General features: G+C 42.0%; 1 protein-coding gene across 7 annotated transcripts in view; it reads left to right on the top strand.

Moving 5' to 3' along the window:
- The first annotated feature begins 436 nt into the window (after positions 1–436).
- Positions 437–20,007, top strand: part of LOC116989315 (BTB/POZ domain-containing protein 2-like) — a 35,217-nt gene continuing 15,646 nt past the window's right edge. For 2 of the 7 annotated variants that reach the window (XM_033046561.1, XM_033046559.1), the window contains exons 1-3: positions 437–3,815; positions 11,478–11,694; positions 14,931–15,104. In XM_033046561.1, the coding sequence (XP_032902452.1) occupies positions 3,376–3,815; positions 11,478–11,694; positions 14,931–15,104 (831 nt within the window). In that variant the 5' untranslated portion in view covers positions 437–3,375. Of the gene's footprint in view, positions 3,816–3,845; positions 4,125–11,477; positions 11,695–14,930; positions 15,105–20,007 lie in introns of those variants that run through there. The other 5 variants (XM_033046560.1, XM_033046566.1, XM_033046565.1 and 2 more) reach the window with 5 other exon arrangements.

Genomic DNA, 20,007 nt, shown 5'->3' with positions numbered 1-20,007 from the left:
AATAATACTTGGAATATCAGAGCAAAGTTTAACACTCACAACAAGCCAAAGGAATTTCCTCGACTACAGTATAATAACAAGGAAAAAATTAATATTAAAATTTTGGAAAGGCCCTACGACCCCCACAATTAAAATGTGGAGTGTGGAAATGTCGGAGACCCTATATCTAGAAAGAATTAGACGTCTTAATGGACAAACAAGAACTTTTTGATAAAATATGGGCTCCATTCATTAATTATCTGACGGGATAGATTGGCCCGGCACGAAAACCCAACTGAAACCTGAACTCAGGATTAGATGAAAAGTCATACTTTATAATCTACGAACCTATCTCCAATGACATATTATAAGTAATCCATTCCACCTTTTTTGTTTCTTTTTGATATTTGTAATCTTTCTCTCTCTATATTTTAAAAAAAACACTAGAAGTAGAAGTAATCGACAATTGAAAATTTTAATAATGTATGACTGATGTATATGAAAAGTTTTTTTACTATCATATGCAACTATACTTTATAATATGTCTACTTCTAATAAAAATATTATTTTAAAAAAAACAAAAAAAAACTTATTGATTAATTCATTAAATTAAATCTACTGCCCCACCTCTCGCTCTCACCTATCATCATATCATATACTTATTTTTTTAAATTGATTTTTTTTAAAAGCCCACTGCTCAGGGAGGCAGTGGAGTGCTGGAATTTTACATTCGGCAACGGCTTGATTTGGAGGACCACGCCTCCCGTGGGGGCTACGGGTAGGGAACGGGTGCATTGGGGGAGCAGGTCTGCACTTGGTCTAGTACATATTAAAAGTCTGATCTTCTACTTGTGTATATGTGTGTATGTATATGTGGTTGTCTTTACATCTTCACAAAAACATTACATGGTAACGATAACATTTTACAGGACAGACAGCTCCAACCCCAAAGGTCCAGACCGGATAGAATTCAAGTAGGGAATCTCTCCTCGGGGAAATTTACAGGATTCATCTCATTATATAATCAATTTGAACATATTAATACATATGTACAGCATTGGTCAAGACACCAAAAACTTTTAGCGCTGCAGCATGAAGTCGGGTGAGCATAGCCCCGTAGAAAGATCAAATTCCTATTACAATTTCAGGGCAAAATTGGATGACGAGGCCAACACTCATCATTGGCAAGAGCTTCTTGAGGGACTCCATCTCATCTGTCATGAAACCATCTTCATGTAGGTGCTTGGACTGCAGGAGATCAGTGATGAGATGACTGTCACAGTGTTTCTTCACAGATATCTTGGACTCGGGCTCCGAGACCATCTCAGTCAGAGCATACAGATGGACAGATAGGGAAAGCTCTTGCACTGTGTCACAGATCGGCCCGGTCCACTCTCAGGCACTGATTGACAGATTGTGGAAGAAATTTCATTGTTCCTGTGCGATGGTGGTCAGGGTGTAGGACAATGGCTGGAGCAATTTCTCTTTCCAGTCCTGATGGGGCAGGGTTTGTTCTGACCCCTCCGTCCAATCACTGGCCAGCCTCCAAATCTGCTTCTCCCACATTTCCACGACTGCAGCACAGCTGTTTAGGCTCATGATCTGCAGGCAGCCCAGTACAGCCGCAGTACAGCCTTTCTCCTCTGTTGGCAGCAAATTGCTACAAATTGCTATGAGTGTCTGATCACTCAGAAAACCATTTTCCTCGGAAAATGAGGGAGTATTTCCAATCTCGTTTTTTCCAGGCAACTCATCTTGCAGAGTAACACTGTATTGTCAGGAAGCTGGTATACCGGGGCATACTGATGAAGTGGAGCAGTGTATACCCTCCTTGCTCTCCAGATCTGTCAGGAAGAACATCATAACTTCAAATATTGCAGTTCAATCTTGGTGACACATATCTTTATGCAGTGGGAATGGGTTGCCCAAGTTCCTGGAAAGGATATAGTGGTCCAGGATAAAGGACATGATTATTATTCATTGATCCAGGCAGCCTCCCTTGGCCATGGCATGAATTATTTCCACCAGCATCTTCTTGATGGTGCAGTTGTTGTCCAGAAGCGCTGGTATGAGCAGCCACAATCTGAGCCTTGCTGCTCTTCAGCTGTGAGGGCACAACCCAGATCAGGTGCCTGTGGATCAGTGTTCCCAGTCCCATCTGTGGATCCTGGAAGTCTAGCTGAGGCTGAAGAAATTACTCGAGTGAGTTGGCATCATGTTGAACCACAACAGTGAAGCAGTTCAGGATCTGAGTGCGGTTCCCGGTAGCAACTTGGTCATCCCTGTCACCATCCTGACAAAGCCGAGCTTGGAAGTATGAAAGTAGAGTATCAGATAATTTATCTTGAACACTGATGGTTGAGGTGAGACCTGATAGAAGTACATAAAAGTATGAGAGGCATAGATGGGGTAGACAAACAGAACCCTTTTCCCAGGGTGGAAATGTCAAATACGAGAGGGTACAACTTTACGGTGAGAGGGGCGAAGTTTAAACGAGATATGCAGGACAAGTTTTTTTTCCACACAGAGTAATGAGTGCATGGAACGCACTGTCCACTACCATGATGGAGGGAAATACAATACAATACAATACAATTCAATTTATTGTCATACGATTGTAAATTTCAGAAACTTTTGGATAGGCAGATAGGTATGCAGAGAATGGAGAGATATTGATTATGTGCAGGCAGATAAGAGTTGCTCTTAGCATTATGTTTGACGCAGACATTATGGGCCAAAAGACCTGTTCCTATGTTGTACCGTTTTATATTCTATCTTCAAGTTCAGGCTGGGACAGCCATCCGTGACAGCAGGCTACGTTGTTGTACACACACTCTGGATGATAGGTAAGTGATGGAATTGGACGTGTAATAGAGGCAGAGTTCTGAGAGTTTTATTGAGGCAGTTCGAGCCGTCTATCTTCTGCCATTCCCCAGAGCATTGAGGACTGTTGTGGTCAACACACAACCCTCCATCACAAGCCACGTATTGATGAGAAAGTCAAAACCAGTGGTCATGAGGCTGGCAAATAATTATTTGACCCACCACTGGCTGAGGGTCTTCTTCTTCTTCACTACCTGAGCCAGGACGTTCGTACTAAATGTCCCCAGGGCAGCAGCAGAGGCACATTTCTGAGTGTGTGGGCGTGATTGCTCCAGCTTGGAAAATCATGAACTGAGAGGAAAGCAGGGCTGTGAACAACCTTTATTAGGGTTTTCACCTTGTAGTTTGTGGGATGGGAAGGATTGCTTCCTGTCTTTCTTTGCAACCTCCAGGACTTCCTGTGTGACCGTGCAGCGGGCGTGAGTGGGGAGAGTGAGCTACCTCGGCCTCCCCGCTGCCTTTAAGGAGGCCACGCTGCCCAGCTCGCTGTTTGTAAACAGATGCCACTTCAAGATGGCGGCGGGAGGGAGCAACCTCAGCGCCTGCAACAGAGTCAACGTTCCTAATGGCGGCGGTTCGGGCAGCCCGACCCTCGCCACCGGCACGTCGCCACCTCCCTCGATACTGGGCGCCGGCCCGGGAGGGGGTGCGGCGGCGGCGGCGGCCGCTGCAGCCGCCGCCGTGGTGATTTACCGGGAGCCCATGTACAACTGGCAGGCCACGAAGACGACAGTGAAGGAGCGCTTCGCCTTCCTGTTCAACAACGAGATCCTGAGCGACGTGCACTTCCTGGTGGGCAAGGGGATGGGGACGCAGCGCATCCCCGCTCACCGCTTCGTGCTGGCCGTCGGCAGCGCCGTCTTCGACGCCATGTTCAACGGTGGCATGGCCACTACCTCCACCGAGATCGAGCTGCCCGACGTGGAGCCCGCCGCCTTCCTCGCGCTGCTCAAGTGAGTGCGGCCTCGGCACCGGGCGGCCGTTGTGGCGGTTGACGGTTTAAACATTTAAACGGCCGGCCCGAGGCCTGGCCACCGCGCCCGGTCGGCTGGTCACTCGCTCGGTCACCGGCAGCGAGCGGCGGCTCCGCTCAGCGGCGGCCATTCCTCGAGGATGGCAAGCTTTTTAATCCTTCCTCCCCCACCATTGTATCGGTCAGCAGGCAGCTTTGCCATCTTGTTCCATTCGCCGACACGACTATTCTCATTTTATTACTTTTAACGGGTAAATGTTCCTATTTTTAAAAAATCCGTTTTTTGACGGTCAGTTTCTCTTGATTCCCATTGTTATGCTTTCTCCATTTTATTATTCGGATTCAGATTAATTTGTTCGTGTACAGTAGAATACAATGAAATTACTTGTTTCGCATGAATCTGGTGATTATAGGCATTTTTCAATTTCATTATTCTTTTTAAAATTAATCAATAGTCTTTCGTGCAAGGAGTTTTCTCGGCCCGCCGTTATTTAGCCTGTAGCTTTTTTCTTCGAGAAAACCGCAGAGAAGAGGTGGTTTTCTCTCTGGATCACGCCCTGTGGCGAGAGGGAGGGAGGGCGGTCGGTCTCTTGCATCTCTAGCCATTCATTCAAGTGGTCCGCAAGAGATTGCAGCACTGTCTGATGCCGGGGCTCTCTGGACCAGAGCCTCCTGGCAGACTTACCAACCCCCATCTTTTTTCTAAAAAAAGGTATTCCCATTAGATTGCCCAAAACTATGTTTTTGTCGGTGACGAGGTATGCTTTTTGTTGGATAATGTATGCAAGATTTAACACTTCTGTGGAGACGGAGACATCTCATTTGATTTATTACATTATATTTTCGTTTTATTTATTAACTCGCAGCGGAGCAACTTAAAGTGGTCACAATTCGTCAATCCAACATTCGTTTTTAAATAGCATTTGTTATTTTACAAAGCATTTCCTATTTTGATTCTTTTCAATATAAGCTATCTATGTTTTGTTTCCCTTTTTTCTTTTTCAGATTTTTCTGTTTAATGCCACGCCTTCTTTGCACTTGCGCTCTGATGTGGAATTGAACATCCGTTCCACTGCCCTCCCTCCCACTGTTTTGAACATTGTTTTATTCCCCTTCTTTACAGCGCTATCGCAAAATGCACAGCTTTACTGTGCTAAGCTGGGTTGGAGTGTGACCTTACATGTTCGATATGCATCTTGCACAGTGGAGATGTTGTTAGCAATGTCTCTCAATTTTCCTCCTGGTTTCTAATTATTATGACTTATTTACATTGGTATCTTTCAAAACGTGCTTAAAAGTGTGGATGCAGCGTACAATAGAGTGACAGTTTGATTTGTATATGTATATTAGCGGCATTTTATTTTATTTGAATCTGGATAGTGACAGTGGGTTATTCAACTGTGAGAATTAGCACAATTGGTCTTGTTATTTATGATATGTGCACGCTCTCTGGAAGTATTTGGTACCAGAGGAATAAATACAACCCTGAATAATATTTCCTTCCAAAGATAGTTACATCATGGGAATTAAAGCTGTGGCTTCTTGTCTCTTTTGTACAAAAGGCAATTGTTGTGAAACACAGATGGGCCCTTTAGCCTACGATGTCCTTGTGGACCTTTTTGTCCATAGGCACTAATCCCACATCCACTCTAAGTCCTTAGCTTTCTATGCCTTGCATTTACCTGCTAGGTCATTGGGGATCGACACAAAATGCTGGAGTAACTTAGGTTCCCTGGAGCAAATGGATAGGTGACATTTTGGGTCGGGACCCTTCTTCAGACTGATAGTGGGGCAATTGTTGGCTATGGAAGATGTGATACCAAGAGGGATACATCATTCCGAACTGTAGAATTGGTTAACTGACTTTCAGTGGAGAAAGAGAGTGGAAAGTGGGAGAGGGGGAGAGAGGGGGAGAGAGGGGGAGAGAGGGGGAGAGAGGGGGAGAGAGGGGGAGAGAGGGGGAGAGAGGGGGAGAGAGAATGTATGCAGAAGTTACCTAAAATGAGGGAGTTCAATGTTTATACCACTGGGTTGCAAGCTACCCAAATGAAATATGAGGTGCTGTTTCTCCAAGCTACCCAAATGAAATATGAGGTGCTGTTTCTCCAATACTAATATGCAATACAAGAACAAACACACTGCTTTACTGTTCTGAGTGAATTTAAAGCAGGCTCCCATTTAACTGATTGTTATTTAATTGTAAAATGTTTATTTCCACATCTGAGGAATTTAAAGAAACAATACTGAAGATTTGGTAACTTTAGCTTGATCACACTTTTCTGAATAAGTTTTTGGATGTTTAAGTATGTTAAACATTTGATAACAACAATTTGAGTGCATTTTGGTCTTGGATGTAGGTATGCACTTGGCCAAGAGTGGAGTTGATGAATCTTTTTCTTTCCAAATGGATATTAGATTTCCTTCAATAAACATATAAATCGCAAGTCCGTTTTAGGATTTAGAAAGCTTTTTCGCAAACTGTTGAATAGGTTAGATTCATATATGTGTGTGTGTTCCTGTTGGTTTATTGAATAGAATAGTAATGTGACCATGGCTGCTCCAAAAAATGTGACCATGGTGCAAAATCATGTTTAGAACGGAAACTAGTAGCTTGCTAATTGGCGGCAAAGTGTTAATCTTCACTATAAGTGCATTTCACTGGCCTAAATAAAATTTTAAATCTTAGCATTGTATTATTTTATGTTTAGTTTACTGCTGGCTATCTTTGTTCAGATGTCTCGCAACCAAGATTAGATGAAATAAAATTATTGGCTTTTGTTAGCATAGCTGTAGTTAGACTTTGTCTAAGTAAAGGCAGGGTCTCAATTCTCATGGTACTCAGTAAAGCCATCTAGCTGCAACCACCTTGATTTAATCATATAGATTGTCCTATTTTGTATGTTTAGTGTCACTAATTAGTCACAACATGACAAAATCTGTTGCACATGCAAGGCGACCAATTTGTGCGAAGCTCCTGCAAGCGTTTCTCTTTGCTGTAAATTCATGTGAACGTATATGAAAAGGTAGATTTAGCCATCTTATTTGTGAAGGGCTTTATTTGTTAACATTTTGATAAATACTGTTTTTGAAATGTAATGTACTCGAGGTAGCGTTGATGTGAGTTGTGATTTTATTACTGATAATATTCTTCCTTGAGACAAGCTAGCATGCAACACAGGAGTTGTTTTGCGATTCTTTTTGAGGTTTTCCGATTGCTGTAAAACTGTTTCTCCAGCAGGCTTGGGGTTTTGGTGGTGCCGGGCTGGCAGATTTTCTGGACGGATGTTATTCCAGTTAATATCTAGTACATTTAAACCATTTTTTTCAGATGTTGCGTAGCATTGTAGTATAATATATTTTCTGGTGCTCTCGTTTGTTTCAAGGAAGCAGGAGATACAGAACTAGGTGAGTTTAGAGGGAGCATGGGAATTGGCACCTGTTAAGTCAAATGCCAAACCATTGGCATTTCTGAAAAATTGCATAAGGGATTATTAGTCTTACAGTAAGTTACATTTTTATTTTTAAACTTTTACTGTAAGTTAAATTCGTAAAGTTAAATTTTGCTTTATATTTTCAAAGGGTATTCCCCCATGCATGTAATTTAAAAAAATGTGTGTCTAACTTGAAGATGGCAAACCTGCTAAATGTGTTCTGGCCACTACTGATAGGTCTTGCTTAAGGAATTCAATTATTACACCTGCTAATCATCAGCCTTGTATTTCTACTTAAACGATGCTTGTGGCGTACTCTAGAGCAGTCCAACTCTTGTGTACGTTTTGCAAATCCATCTGGTTATGGGCAATCTGGTAGTGCGAGGTGTTGTCTGAGAAGGTGTTTCTTTACTGGGTCCATGGGACCGTCAAAATTGGTTGTTCTTAAATCTTCTGTTTATATCATAGTTTCGAGGTCAGGGTGATATAAATTAAAATGGATTTGAAATCTAGAAAGAAGACGCAGGCCATTTGTCCCTTTAAGCCTTCATCATCGTTCAGTGCAATCATCGGTGATCATTTACCTCGGTACCAGCCCTTGGATATCTTTTGATCAATGAAACGTATGAAAGAATGCGGCCTGCTCGTAACCCTTGTTAAACTGATGTCCTCCACTCACCTTGTACAACACCACTCCTTGACAATAAAGGTCCTGGAAAATCTGGACCACTTTTTGCATGAAAGCAGACTTTGAAATTTCCATCACTTTCAGTGTGCCAAGTTTTAGCTGTGCAAGAAAATCAAGACTGTAAACTTCTCTCTTGACACTTAGTCAAATAATCTGAGACAGTCCACAGCGAGCACTGCAAAAGCACAGGAGAAGTACCAACAATGCCCGTTCTGTAAACTTCTCCAAATCAACACACAGGATAAGAGAACCACATTAGTGTCCTTTCACATGCCAAATTCCCAGCATGGAGGCCATAATTACACAATTTTCAAATCTGACAACAGATCCCCAAATGCTAATGCGTTTTGGCACTGCAATCTGCCACAAGGAAATGATCCGAGGATGTTATTAGAGCCTCAAAATGGAATGGTTGTATTTGGTCCAGCATTGGAATATTGAGTCCCTAATTCTCTGCACCTAAAACAATTAGTAGTGAAGTGCCATCCCTTCCTACCATTCTCCATCATCTTGCCTCAGGGTTTGACTAGCATTGGAGGAGCTGCATGCGGTGGTCAACAAGCACTGGGTGACATACCCTGACACCTTTGCCATCATAGCTGGGGACTTCAACAAGGCTAATTAGCAGCTCACATACCACAACGCATCCTGCAGCACCAGAAGATCAAATACTCTCAACCATTGCTACAAGGATGCCTTTTGCTCCTTCCCTCACCATCACTTTGGGAAATCAGACACCTGAACGTACTCCTACCTGCGTATAGGCAGCGACTGAAGAGCGAGGCCCAGCGTAGAGGACTGCACAGATTGGTCAGGGGAGCTAGACAACTCCACAACTGCTTGCCGTCAGTAGACTGGGTGATGTTCGAGGACTCGGCAATGGACCTGAACAAATATGCCACAATTGTTCCTGACTTCGTTAAGAAATGTGTGGAGGAGTGTGTTCCCACTAAGACACACAAGTGTTCCCTCACCAGAATCCTTGCTTGAACAATGAAGTCAGTAATCTACTGAAGACCAGATCTTGGGTATTCAAGTCTGACAATGCCGGTTTCTATAGGAAGCCCAGGTATGACCTCGATATGGCCATCAGACAGGCAAAGAGACACTTTCTCTAAACTGGAGGATGAGACTGACGTTTGATAACTGTGGCAGGGCTTCCAACCAGGTGAAACCAAATGGTAGCTCAATATGTAGTGAAGCAATGTTCTTGGAGGAGCTTAATGTTTTCTATGCTAGTTTTGAGAAGGAGAGCAATGATGTACCTTGTCTGGTCAACACAGGGTCCAATGATATTGTATTCTCAGATATTGAAGCCGACGTTAGAAAATCCTTCATGAGGCTGAGCTCCCAGAATCCAGCCTTGATGGTGTATCTGGTTCAGTTCTTAAAACTTGGAGTATTTGAACATCTTCAGCCTCTCATTGCTAAGGTCCAAGGTTCTCACCTGCTTTAAAAGGGTATCAATAATACCTGTTCTCAATAAGAGTAAGGTGCGATGCGTCTGACTCTACCAACCTGTGGCACTAATGTCTGCGGTGATAAGTGCTCAGAGGCTATTTATGATGTATATTATCTTCATTTAATAAGGTCCTGGACCCATTACAAATTTGCCTCCGACCATTATAGATCAACAAGGAATGTGACCTTGCTGGCTCTGGACTATTCGGATAATAAGAACATGTACGTCAGGCTAGATACAAAATGCTGGAGTAACTCAGCGTGACAGGCAGCATCTCTGGAGAGAAGGAATGTGTGACGTTTCGGGTAGAGACCTTTCTTCAGACATCTTTTCTACACATGTATGTCAGGCTGTTGTTCAATGACTGCAGCTCGGTTTTCAACACCACCAACGCCTCTAAACTTTTCAAACTCTGAGATCCGAGTGGCTTATCCCTGTCTAACTGGTTCTTTTGATTTCCTCACTGATGGATCACAAGCAGTGTGAATTGGCAGCAGCATTCCCTCCTCAATAACCATTAGCACAAGTGCACTTCAAGGCTGTGTGCTTGGTCTCCCGCTCTAATCGCTCCGTATCAATGACTACGTATTCAGACACAGTTTCAATGGCATCTTTAAATTTGCTGACGATACCAGCATTGTTGGTTGATTAACTGGCAATAACGTGTCGAAGTACGGGAGGGAGATTGAACATTTAATGGAATGGTGCCAGAGACGACAACCTTCCTCTCAACATCAGTAAAACCAAGGAACTGATTGTTGATTTTAGACGAGGAAGGCTAAGAACGAATGAGATTACAAAGCGAGGTAGATGCCACCTTGTCCACCATAGGTTCTGACCGTCTAACCTAAAGAGCCTAATTGGAGGTATTGCCTCAAAAAGGCAAATATCATTAAAGACCCACCTCACACTAGCCACGCTCTCATTTCGTTCCTACTGTCAGGAAAGGGGTACCGGAGCCTGAAAACTGACCACCAGGTTCAAGAATAGGTTCTTCTAGCAGCCATCAGGCTCGTGAACATTACACGACACTAACCTCAGCAACAATGAACTTCTATTGTACTAAGTATTTTGGTATTATAGTTAATTTATTGAATTAAAAATATATATAATTTGTGTCTTGTATTTATGGGCCTGTTAAACTACTGCAAGTAAAAATTTAATCGAGGTTTTGTTGGTACATATGACAAACACTTGACTCTCAAGAGCGCACAGATGGCCAGCATAAATGGCAGTAAGCACCCTCGTACCCGCTATGTCAGGCACTCCTACCTCATCTGGACTGTTTGCAGGTCCCACATTATAGCCCAAATAACTCATCCTTCATTCCAAGGGACTGCTCAAAAAGACATGTATTCTACCCAAAATCTAGGGGGGCAAAATGCACAACATCTGGGATTACATCTGCAGAAGATTCAGATTTACTCTATTAATTGTGTATGCAAAGAGTAAGCATCACTTCAATGGTTTGAAGACAAATGAAACTCATTTTGTAAGAAAATAATATTTGACAACTTCAGGAATATCAGGAATATTTTTCACTACTGTAGGTAATCATGTCAAATAATTGACCAGTGGTTCCAAATATAGACACAAATCATGTCCAGTGACAGAAGTTAACCAAGCATGTTCCCTACATTTTTCCAGAATACAGAATTTCAACATGGAGCACCATATTAACAGAAAAGTGCACAATTGTGAAGCCCATACCAACTTTCCAAACTAAATAATTCTAAAGGGTCTACAAAATGAATTCGTTATTTCAACATTTCTGAATCAATATTTTATATGATTCTATTGGTAGAAAAGACTAAATAGTCTATTTCTCTGCTTGTTCCTTGCTAAGCAATGCAAACTATTGCTTATTTGAACTCGATGAAAAATATTCTTGCAAATTATTTACATTTGTGTACCTAGCCTCTTGCCGTGCATTTGCATAGTAAAATCATAGCCCACTTTGTCAGAGCACAATCAAATTCATGTTTGCACCAGGCTGCATGTGTGTTATCTTTCGGTTTTGGTCAAATAACTGACCATTGAATGCTTTATTTTCCACTCCAGATTCCTGTATTCCGACGAAGTCCAGATTGGGCCAGAGACTGTTATGACTACATTGTACACTGCTAAAAAGTATGCAGTACCTGCCCTTGAAGCACACTGTGTGGAGTTCTTGAAGAAGAATCTCCGAGCAGACAATGCATTTATGCTTCTTACACAGGTACGTTGGAACATTCATGTCGTGCATGATAACTGTCTGCAGAAGAAACTCAGAAAAATGGTAAGTGTTGATCCTATTACTCAAAGTTTATAAGCCTACAATTTTGATTTTGAGTTGTGACCTCTGTGCTTAAAAAGCAAGATATTACAAACAGCCTCCAGAATAAACATGACGTGTTACAATGCTGAAGAACTGGCTTTGGTCTACCTTGCTGTTCCATTACGTAAAGGAAATTTTCGTCACTGGGCTCATTTATCTTGGATGGGCTAGCTTTAAGAAAGAATGTGCTGGAAAAGAATTCATGAAAGGAATTTCCCCATCAATTTACTTAACCCAGTTATTGTTTAACTGCCAGATGATGACTGTCCTGCTCAAGATTGACCTACTTAACCATTGGCAGTGAAACTGCCAATATTGAGTGTTTCAGAATTTACTAACTAAACTGATGTGTTGCATTAAATCTCATATATCTTGAATGTCACAATGGAACGTGATACTTCCTTGTCCAGTCTCTACGTAATGACTTGCATTAGGATTCACAGGACATCACGATTGGCATTCAGTTTCCTCAAACTTGACATCTCTACTTGAGCCCAGACAATTAAAAAAAAAAACATTTCCCTTATCAGCCACTTGATCTCTGTAATCATCTTTTTTGATTATTACGGTCTAATACTTGTCTCTATTTCAAAAGTAATCTTTCCTTGATGTGCAAATGTAAAATGTTGTGAATGCTGGAAATACTTGGGTCAGACATGGTTTGTGGAGGGAGACTTTCAAACCAGTGACGTTTCATCAGAACCTGAAAATATTCTCAACCATAGCCAAATGTCCTTCTAATGGTGACTCTAATTACGTGATGAAGCTCGGACTGGGGGCCAAATATATATGGCTCCATACCTGCTGGACACGTTTATTCACAAACCACAAGTAAAGCTTGTCTGAACCTTTTTAAGTAAAGAGATTAGCAAATTTTGGATAAATGAAGAGCAGCTGGTAATTTATAAATTGAAAATACAGGTTTTTAAATGGTCACAGCAGGATACACTTAATTTGAATTTAATCATAAACTTGTAAGGAAAAGTAAAAACAAGTTCCTTATCATTTTATATAATTATACTTTAATACACATTGAATGGGAGGTTTTATTGGTCAAATGTACCTTTATATATCATTATAAATATACTGATTTAAACGCGACTGAGACAGTGGGTCAGTTTGCCATTTCTGGGTCAGTTTGCCATTTCTGTTGAGTTCAAAATCTTTAATGTATGGGGCAGGGAGAAGGTAGTAATTTTAAGTTGTTCATTTTTTCCATGGGAGAAAATAAAATCTAGAGGAAAAATCACACTAAATTTCTCTTGCATGTCATTGTGCTGCTGATTAGGATTAGGCCATGGAGTGGATCGGTTGTGGTTAAGACATAATTTAAATAAACTAGGCAGAAATGTGAGGCATGCTGTAGGTACCGTATTTCCCGGCAATAAAGGTTAGATTGTTAGCCAAGAAAGGTAGACTTGGCTATCCCTCAGTACAACAACATCAAGAACGATGTTGCTGAACTGAGGGATAGCCAAGTCTATCCCTCATTGCTGGTAGTAGATGGGAAGCGGCTGTGAAGTGCGAAACGGTTGTAAAAGGACGGGTGGGGGGGTGGGGGGGGGGGGGGGGGAAGAGTTCCTTTCACAGCGTGTGGGGGAGTCTGGCCCGGGTCAGCAGGGCCTGGGCTGCAGAAAGTAGTAAACTTGGCTGGGCCGCCAGGGGTAAAGTTGTGGGGAGGGCAGGAGCGTTGAGAAGGAGGGGGTCGGGGATCATGCCAGCAACTCACTCAGTAACTCGGGTGGTTGCGAGCGGCCGCCGGGACCGGACAGCGGAACCGGCCGCCACCTCAGCACCTTCTGCCGGCCGGCCCGCCAGCCAGCCACGGTGTCTTTCGGCACAGGCGCAACCGGTGGAGGTGGTGGTTGGCGGGTCGTTACTGGGCGGATTGCTGGCTGCTCTGTCCCCGGCTCTCTCTCTCTCTCTCTCTCTCTCTCTCTCTCTCTCTCTCTCTCTCACACTCTCTCCCCGTTATGTCACCTCCTTGAGCCAGGAAGTCCCCGTCCCTCTGAACCCCACAGCGCATTGTGGGACAGGCGAAGATGGAGGCTCCCCGATCCTCATTGCCTCCTTGAAGGAGTTTCACATCTTCCTTTCTATGGACCAAACCAAACCCTTGATCCTGTCCTGCCAGCCCTTTTTAAAAAAAATTTAGCGACTCAAAATGGGAGTGCGTCTTCGACTCTGGTGAATTGCCGAGAAATACGGTATATTTCTGGGTTTGAATCATCACATTTGTCAGATATGTTGATTAAAGTAGCCAATACTGGAATTCTGAAGGAGTGAGTATGTAAACTGATAGTTATCAAGATTCAATTTAAACTTATCTAGATTCTTGGGAACTGTCGTAGCTTGAATCGATTTCATAATCTGAGCACCTTTAGACTGTCCTGCTGTGTTGGGCCTGAGAATTTGAATTTCATTGTGTAAGATCCGATGCAGCATAACCTAGTATTAGAGATTTTTAATATTGGCAAAAACCTGAGGCAACTTATGACCAAACACACGTTGAATTTTTAACTTTTTGGAGAGTTGCCAATATTCAAACAATATTCAAAAAAGCTCTCCTCTGCATATCCTGATGTCTTCTACTTTTGAAACCGCAAAAATGCACTACAAGATCACCTGAATAGATATTATAACTTGCTTTCAAAATATCTGACCTACAGCATGAAAAACACAATGCTGTTAACATATACTTTAATGTATTTGAGAAATTGGGTCAGCTGAACATGTTAAAAGTATGGGGAAAGTGATGAGTAATAGGTGAAACTGAGAAATATGGATAAATGGGTAGTAAACGGATCAAAGTCAAATCTGAAATCCAGTGGGGGTAGGCTTGGGAAATTGCCATACAGTTGAAGGATAGGGATGATTAAAAGCCAATTGTTCAATGGTGGATTCCTGGAAAAGTAGGTAACAAACTATTTTGGTTTCATAGGAAGGCTAGGAAGCTACTTTATTTTTGGAAAAGACGATGCAGGATATGTTAGGAGTTATTGTATCAGATACATGGAATACAGCAATGACTTAGAGGGAACCGTGGGATATAATCAAGCACAATTGATGTCTTGCAGCTTGATTTTTCTATGCTGAAATTATTGTTCCCTATCATGTGTCCTTTTTGTACCATACATAGCTGTGGTATTTAAATTTTAAAATTTCAGCTTTTAAAACTGTTTTTAATAATATTCCAGAGGCACAGAGCTATATGTGGTAATACCTGCATAAGGTCAGGTGAAGCATTCGTGGGACAGCCATCTGGATTCCAGGGTTCAGTTTCTGTATGGCCACGGAACAGGGAGGATCGAGAGAGAGAACTAAACGGGGACGAGGAAATTAAGGAAGGAGACCAAGTTGGAGAGGGAGAGGTAGGGCAGGAGAGACCTGAAAAGCAATCTAGTAGAAAATTGTTGGTGGATTTTTTTTTTTGGATGGGTAAACAAGCTACTAAATTTCCTGTGCTTTCTATTTATCACCTGTAATTATAACTGCATTTGTATTCAATTGTGGAAATTAATGGAAAAAAAAACCCAGCTCATTGAAGATCACAATATAATCTCTTGCATAAATGTATTCAATAGTGATATGCTAAGCTGTGTTATGCTGCATGAGATCACAAATCAATCAAAATCATTTCATCCTGATTATATTTTAAATTATTGGATATCTGGAAAATAGTTGTTTAAAAATTAGTTGGCAATTCAGTGTGTATTTTTTGCTTCAGTGATGGAATTATTTTAATGAAGCAGTATCAGATAGGCAGAAGTTTTCATGGTGGCTCAATCACTTAAGGAGAATTGTTTAACCTGCTTGGTAGTATTTTGGAATGTGGAGAGATGGACTTTAATTCAATTATTAATTTTAATGGTCAAATTGTTTAAAATATAATGACACTAATTATTATTCAGTTGCATTTTATATGCACTTGTATTTTTAGCCTTTCATTCCTTAGATTTAATGATCATATATATTTTAATTTTGTCTGATAGATTACATATTTAAAGCAGTAGGCTTTCAAGATATTTGGAGGGAATGAGTTAGAGAGAATTATGTGAAATGCAGATTTTTGAAGTGGAAAATGCTGGAAACACTCAGCAGGTGAAAAGAGAAACATTATTAAAAGCATGAGAAAAGAGGAGCAGTCTATAAATGAGATGTGGTCAATGGTTCTGCCAACTGTAGTAGAGGAGAATCAATCAGTCCTTCAGAACGAAGGAAACATCTCAAAGTCACCTCTGGAGTGTTTCATCGAAGCAAATACAAGAGGATTAAAATACAAACTGGAGAATGGTATGGAGGCTTTAAAGTAGGCAGGATGGAAAGATGTACAGCTGAGATAGCTAATGGAGTCTGTAGGATTACAATGGATGTTTGTGTAGCCAGTGCCCAAGTTGGGAGTGGAGTGTTCCGAAAGGGAAGGGAGGAGGGAGTGTTGAACCCTGTGAAGGCAAGATCAAGGTGGAAATTGGCAAGTTTAAAAAAAAAAAAATTAAATGGAGAAAACATCAATTAACTTGTCAATCTACCAGACAAGTATGACTGAAAGGAAGATTGATCCATTTATCTCACAAAGACGAGCATAGTTTGGGCCCACGAGAATCTCAATTCTTGCCTGCACCTTTTGATTTTTTTTTTTGAAGTGAGCAAAGTCGGCGAAAGTTACTCATTGTGAAAATGAGATAGACAATAGGTGCAGGAGTAGGCCATTCGGCCCTTTGAGTCAGCATTGCCATTCAATGTGATCATGGCTGATCATCCCCAATCAGTACCCCGTTCCTGCCTTCACCCCATATCCCCTGACTCCGCTTTCTTTAAGAGCCCTATCTAGCTCTCTCTTGAAAGTATCCAGAGAACCGCCTCCACAGCCCACTGAGGCAGAGAATTCCACAGACTCACAACTCTCTGTGTGAAAAATTGTTTCCTCATCTCCGTTCTAAATGGATTACCCCTTATTCTTAAACTGTGGCCCCTGGTTCTGGACTCCACCAAATTCGGGACCGAAGGATAAAGGATATTCAAGAATCGAGAGTGTTTTCTTGTATGTCCTGAAACTGAACAATTGAATTTCTACTTGCAACAGCACAATGGATCTGTTTGTTTTTATATTTATATATTATAATGGGGGGGGGGGGGGGAGGGGGGGGATTTCAATTGTACAAGATTTTGAGAATCCTTTCCGGATGTGATATAGATTTTTAAGGGAAGGCACTTAAGGGAAAGACTTTCAATATGGTGAATATTGGGACCTATGGGTGAGGGGTGGAGTGTTGCGTTCGGGAACCAGCCCTCCCCTGTGACGCCGCCCCCCCCCACTCTCAATCTCTACCCCTCTCCCTCTCTACCCCCCTCCCCCTTCCTCTCTACTCCACTCCCCCCCCCCTCTCTACCCCCCTCCTCCTCCCTCTCCACCCCCCCTCTCCACCCCCCCACCCCCTCCCGCTCCACCCTACACCCCCCCCCCCCCCAGCCATGCCTGCACAGTTGGGGTTATGCGTGAGTGGATAGGGTGGAGGATGGGGTAAAAGGAGCGAAAGAATAATATGAATATAATATCAAGGGTGTGACGCCGAAGGCCGCCCACCCACAACCGTCCCCTTAACGTCCCCCTTGGTCTAGTATATTATAAATGGTGCACGTTTGATAGAATAAACTTTAGTAGCAGTAGCACTCATTCTTATTTTATTAAGTTAAAATTTGGCTCGATACAAGGTAAGATTTAGTGTTCTTTTGATTATTATGACATGATGTTCTCTGTCATGACACAGTGATTGGGCACACTATCGCACTGAAAGCAAGTGATTAAGCAGCCAGCAGTTGCTTCCATGTAAAGTTTATTGAAGCACAAAAGGATTATGTTGAGAACGATTTTATTGATGCAGGTTGTACATTGAAAATCAGTCCTGAGCAGTCCATTTACGATTCGTAGAATAATGAACTGACTACAGTTTGATCTGATTAGCACACTTTTTTGATCAGCAGAAGTCATGTTATTTCAGATTTTTAAAATAGAGTAATAAGTGAGTTCGATATTCCGAAAAACGCAAGGGATCATGGGATTTGTCAAAGTCATGATAAACATTTTTGGCAACTGTGCTGCTGCATGTATACAGACCTGCGTTTCATCCGTAGTCAGGATCGAACCCGGGTCTCCGGCGCTGCAAGCGCTGCTAAATTGCTACTGCACCATCCCCTCCCGAGTGTCCCGTCCCTGTCCGGGGTGACCTTGGACTGACGGGACACTGGCCTGGAGCAGTGGCGGCCCAGGCATACAGCCAGCGAGGAGCAAAATTGCAAACTCTAGCTCAACTCTGCCTGTCCCGCCGGGTTAACCGACAGTCCTGGAGTTAGTGCTTCTCCACGCTGGCTGTAAACCTTGGCCGGTGTCCCATCAGTCCAGGGTCACCCCGGACATGGATGGGACACTCGTGAGAGAACGGGGACGGTCCAGTAGCAATTCAACAGCGTTTGCAGTGCCGGAGACCCGGGTTCGATCCTGACTACGGATGAAACGCAGGTCTGTATACATGCAGCAGCACAGCTGCCGAGATTGTTTATCGCGAGTGACCTATGACCTGGGCATGTGCAGTCGGAATACTGAACTTGCTTATTCTTTGAATAGAAATAAGCTTTTTAACCATACAGTTCAAATTTGCAGTGCTAATTATTTGTGCAGCAGAGATCTGATTTTCTTGTAGTCTTTATTGTCAAATGGAGAACCGTATTCAGGGACTGTTTCTTCCAAGTTGTTCTCGGGTAACTGAGCCATCCTACCAACACTAGAGAGCAGTCCTGAGCTACTATCTATCTCATTGGACACTCGCAGACTATCTTTGATCGGATTTTACTAGACTTTAACTAGCACTAAACGTTACTCATGTTATACCTTTTGTCATGTATCTGTATACTGTGGATGACCTGATTGTAATCATGTATTTTTCCGCTGACTGGTTAGCACGCAACAAAAGCTTTTCACTGTACCTCGGTACATTTGATAATAAACTAGACGAAAACTAAAACAAAGCTTAAAATATTTAGTTGCAGAGTAACTTGTCAGCTGGCATTCTATATCCATAAGCCAACTCCAGCTTTTACATTGCTTAACCTGGTGCTCTTTATTCTGTAGCAGATTTTTAAACCTAAGGAAAAAGATAGGTTGATGTTAGAGAGTCTGGCGTTGCAGTAACTCATATGAAGGATACAAAATGCACAAGATCCTTAATACTGTACTCTGAAAGGCTAAGGAAGCAATGCATCTAGTTTTAATAATGCTTTCATGTATTTGGCTTTCGTGTATCGAGACTAATCAGATTTTCCACAACTCATTTTAAAGTAACTTTCAGAAAAGATGTGTTACTATTTCTTAATGATGTAACTTGATCTCCGTTCCAAATATTTTGTGGTAAAATACCGGTTCAATTATTCTTTTAGATTGGTTAGATTTATAATATTGTCATTGTAGCAAACTGTTGTAAAATCTGTATTTTCTGTTTATCTGATCTGGTTTACACTTTTCCATTAGCTCATAAGTGTGGAAAATTGAAGTACAGATCAATAGGGTGCCTCCTGAAATGTATAATTTAATTACATTTTGCAAATCGTATAGAGGATGAGTAGCGATCTATTTACTCTTTAGCCAAATCTGATCAATTTCGCCCCACTTAATGTAAAGCCATTATCAGATTGCAACATTATACAATTCAATAACTACCTTCAGACTAAAGACCCGAAGTATTTCTGTAAAGCTTTGGCACTGATGATTAAAATTAAAGGTCCTAACGTAAAAAGAAGTAAGACTATCAGTGTCCAGTGTTGCAGTCCAGGAGTTCAGGAAAGGCTAAAAAGTGTCAGTTTGGAATCTCACTCCTTGTCAGCATGTTGCATTACGGAGCACCGAACTGACATAAAATGGCAAATGTTAACCAAGTACTAGAAAACTGAGTACTCTAACCAAGTACCGAGTCTAAAGAAGGGTCTCGACCCGAAACGTCATCTATTCCTTCGCTCCATAGATGCTGCCACTGAGTTTCTCCAGCATTTTTGGCTACCTTCAAGTACTAGAGAGATTGCTTTGCCAATTAAATTGTTGTGTTATTTGCCATTTTCTTAAAAGGAATGTGAGAGTATTTTGAGGAGGGTGGTCGCAGGGTGGGTGGTGATGTTTTGTTTAACCTGCATTGCTTTTCTTTCTCTCCCTCCTCTCCCGATAATTTTCTTTGTTTTTGTCATTACATCTGTAAAAGTTTGATCAGAATATAAATTATGCCATTTTGT

Source organism: Amblyraja radiata, chromosome 29 (assembly GCF_010909765.2).
Source record: "Amblyraja radiata isolate CabotCenter1 chromosome 29, sAmbRad1.1.pri, whole genome shotgun sequence".
In the NCBI taxonomy this organism is placed as follows: Eukaryota; Metazoa; Chordata; class Chondrichthyes; order Rajiformes; family Rajidae; genus Amblyraja; species Amblyraja radiata.
The sequence above is the reverse complement of the archived record's forward strand: the minus strand, read 5'-3'. Positions and strand labels throughout refer to the sequence as shown.